The sequence below is a fragment of the Silene latifolia genome, chromosome 11 (assembly GCF_048544455.1).
Source record: "Silene latifolia isolate original U9 population chromosome 11, ASM4854445v1, whole genome shotgun sequence".
In the NCBI taxonomy this organism is placed as follows: Eukaryota; Viridiplantae; Streptophyta; class Magnoliopsida; order Caryophyllales; family Caryophyllaceae; genus Silene; species Silene latifolia.
This window is the reverse complement of record NC_133536.1, coordinates 207,796,279-207,799,858: the sequence shown is the minus strand read 5'-3', so window position 1 is coordinate 207,799,858 and position 3,580 is coordinate 207,796,279. Positions and strand designations below refer to the sequence as shown.

General features: G+C 34.7%; 1 protein-coding gene across 1 annotated transcript; it reads right to left on the bottom strand.

The window, feature by feature from the left end:
• Positions 1 to 596: 596 nt before the first annotated feature.
• Positions 597 to 2,203, bottom strand: LOC141612485 (ribulose bisphosphate carboxylase small subunit, chloroplastic-like). The gene is made up of 3 exons (XM_074431277.1): positions 1,801 to 2,203; positions 1,067 to 1,201; positions 597 to 975 (listed from the first exon to the last, which is right to left on the bottom strand). The coding sequence occupies exons 1-3, from the start codon at positions 1,972 to 1,974 to the stop codon at positions 751 to 753; spliced, it is 534 nt and encodes a 177-aa protein (XP_074287378.1). The 5' UTR covers positions 1,975 to 2,203; the 3' UTR covers positions 597 to 750.
• Positions 2,204 to 3,580: the final 1,377 nt, after the last annotated feature.

Sequence of the window (3,580 nt, the reverse complement as noted above, 5' to 3'; positions counted from 1 at the left end):
AAGCGACAATATCGTATCTTATTATGGACGGTGGACACGACGATGCGACGAGAGAGCAACACGTGATATTCACGCTTCCGCACAACAAGTGGTATCAGAGCCCAAGGTTCGACTTGGGCTAGACACAAGGATGCATCAGTAGGCCCAAGACTTGAAGTTGTACACTGTAAGACATGGAACTCCTAGCTCGGGGTGAGTCCTTGAGCAAGCCCTCGAGTACTTGTGTCGGTCTGCTCATCTTCGATTCTGTTACTAGGTAATTGGAATTGTCTTTCTCTTTGGTACAATTTAGTTTAGTTTGTGCATTGTAGGAATGTAGGGATTCCGTAACCACGGCGGCTGCTTACAACATTTATTCATTTTGATGAGCTACTAATCTACTATCGCACCTCAAGTTTGATTCTGTTAATAATTCTGTAAATTTTGTAATTAGATATGCTAAGTACTGATAGGTTGAGTACATAACATAACACCCTTTAGTCCTTTACCTTGCAAGTTGCAATTTACGCATATATTTGAGGCACTGATGTAATATTCTTGTTGTAAATAGTATTGAAATGAAATGCAAACATTGGATGAACATAGAGAACTCGGAATAGCGAACAAGGAGATAGTATCAAAGAGTAGAATACTCTATATTACATTGCATTACAAATCCGAGAGATGCACAAATTATAAAAACAGATTGGGAATGTAAATTCCCAACAACATTACGAAAATAAAATCAACATTCATAATTCAACAAACTTCTTATTCAGGTTTGTAGGCAATGAAACTGATGCACTGGACTTGACGCTTGTTGTCGAATCCAATGATTCTGATGTGGGCATCAGGGTAAGCGTTCTTGCACTCGACCACCTCAGCTGCAACTTGTGCTGCGTCAGTGCATCCGAACATGGGTAGCTTCCACATTGTCCAGTACCTTCCGTCATAGTATCCTGGGGACTTGTTGTTCTCACGGTATACAAATGCCGTCTGCCACATCACATCATTTTTATTAATTAATGTCTTATTATTGTAAAACCGTCTTATATATCATAATATCAAAAAACAAATTAGGACTTACTCCAACTTCGAACTCAATGCAAGGAACCCATCCCTTGACTAGAAGGTAGTTGATCTCCTTCAACAATTCCTCCTCTTTTAGAGGTGGAAGGTATGATAGGGTCTCGAACTTCTTCAAGTTACGTGGTGGCCACACCTACAAAACAATTGCCAATACGGTCACCGCGATTTTTTACATCAAAATGTTCGATTGTTCATCATAATGTTTTACTGAATTACTTTATATATTGTTTTAACATTAATTCATCAAATGAGCAATTCAACAATCTTGTATGTACAAGAATTTGTGCCTATCTTGTCCAAAAAAAAAATTTGTGCCAATGGTATAATTAGACATGTGGGATATAATTAACACATCAAATTTACGTATAGGCAAACAAATGATTGAGATTACACAGCATAAATCAACAACAAAGTAGTCTCTTAGATAGTTTTGTATTTTGCATAACACACCTATAATCCTATATGAGAGTTTTACCATTATATCGGTAATTATGTTATATATAAGACGGTCTTATATGAATACAGTTTATCGATAATTATGTTAAATGTATCATATACAGAGTATTTGTAATTATAATAAATGTATCATAAGACGATTTTATATGAATACAATATGTGGCTGAAGGGATTCGAACAACGGATTATAAGTACCATGCACCTCTAATGATTTTACCAGCTAAGCTAGTTGATATCTGCATAACACAATTTAATATAACTACAAAAGTTATATACCTGCATGCAGTTAACTCTACCGCCGTTGCTGGCAAGTTTAGTAATGTCGACGTTGCTCTTCCTAGAAACGGGGAAGGCGGAGGTGGACTTCAAACCAGTGAATGGTGCAACCATGTTAGCCTGAGCAGCCGCACTAGCGGTAGCCATAGCCGCGTTGGACATCATAGAAGCCATATTATATTTCTTCTATATGAATATACACCCTTTTTAGTTACTTGTGTGAATGAATGAGGGTAATGCACTATACTATACTAGACTATATAGTATAAGGATGATCCTCATCACCCTTAAATGAAAGGTCATAAGTTTAGTTAGGAAGATATGGTTTGGGATATTCTTAGCCTTTAGAGATTAGATTGGTGAAGTTTGTGGGATGGTTGATAGTGTGGGACCATCCTCATTTGCCCATATGAAATAACCACATAATCATATGTAGAAGATTTTTTATAGTTTTGTTTTAAATATTTTTATTTTTAAAAAACAAAATAGATTTTTCTGGCTCAAGTTGTATTTGTTTTCGTTTTTTTCTGTAAATTGTCTTGTATTTTGTGTGTTTTGCAAATTGTATCCACTAATTTTCCTTCATATGGTTGGTATATGGTGGAGTGAAAGGTTGTGACAAGACATATATCGGCGGTTTGCTTTTGTATAAGGCGGTCTTATATATAGGTATGGTAAACCTGGTAAATGAATTATTCATGTCAAGTTTGGTCGGGTAATTTTAGGTCAACAATTATTAGGTCAGGTTCAGTTCGGGTCAGGTCGCTCTGCGTCATTTTGAGTCATAATCATGATTTTGCCTTAAGTAGGTCATTTCGGGTCTATCATGTCATTTCGGGTCACTTCGAGTCTATCGAGTCAAGTTTAGATCACAGTACTTTTCAGATCACTTTGGAGTCTCGAGTTGGGTCACTTTTGCCAGCTTTAGTTTATTGTGGAGTTTATCGGGGGCATTGAGCTAGCTTTTGCACTTTTTATTTTTGAATAAACTATTGTTAGAGTTTAATGAATTACTCCGTACTAGTTTGAATGCCCGTGCGTTGCAACGGGGTAATTAGCTTATTTATAATGCAAAAAAAAAAAAACGTTATAAGCGCTTAATGTTTACATTATAACTCTTATTTATAATCATATAATCACCCACCTTATACTAATCTTTCGATGTGGGACAATTCTATTATTTATAAGTAATATATTCACAAAAATTGGATTTTTTTCTGATGTGGGACAATTCTAATATTTATACGTAATATATATTTATCAAACCTGCATTATTTTTCAATGTGGGACAAATAGCATACTCAGAATTACTCCATCTTTTTTGTACTTAGTTCGACATCTAACCAGATCTCGAATACCGAATACAGATAATTGCTGCTCATTATATCTAATGGTTATATTTAAATTTAATAATATGATCAAGTACTCTCCATTAATATTTGTACGTTGTTTTTCTTCAAAAAAATTTAACATAATTGAGATATGGAAATTTCCCGTGTAGTACTTCTTAATTTTGTTAGATTTTCCATGTTACCCCTACTTTTAAAAATCTGCCTATAGTACCCTTGAGGTTCCATTTTTTTGTCCATGGTACCCCTAAATGTAAAGGCATTAAATGGACGTTAAGTTTGATGGCGTGGCAATAAAATAACAATTAAAAAATAATACCCCCTTTATTGTTTTATTGGTACGGATATCTCTCTTTTAAATGCAAATTTTATTAACTATATCATTATAATATTGGAAATTTCTCATTGTAACCTTGAACTTTGATAGATTA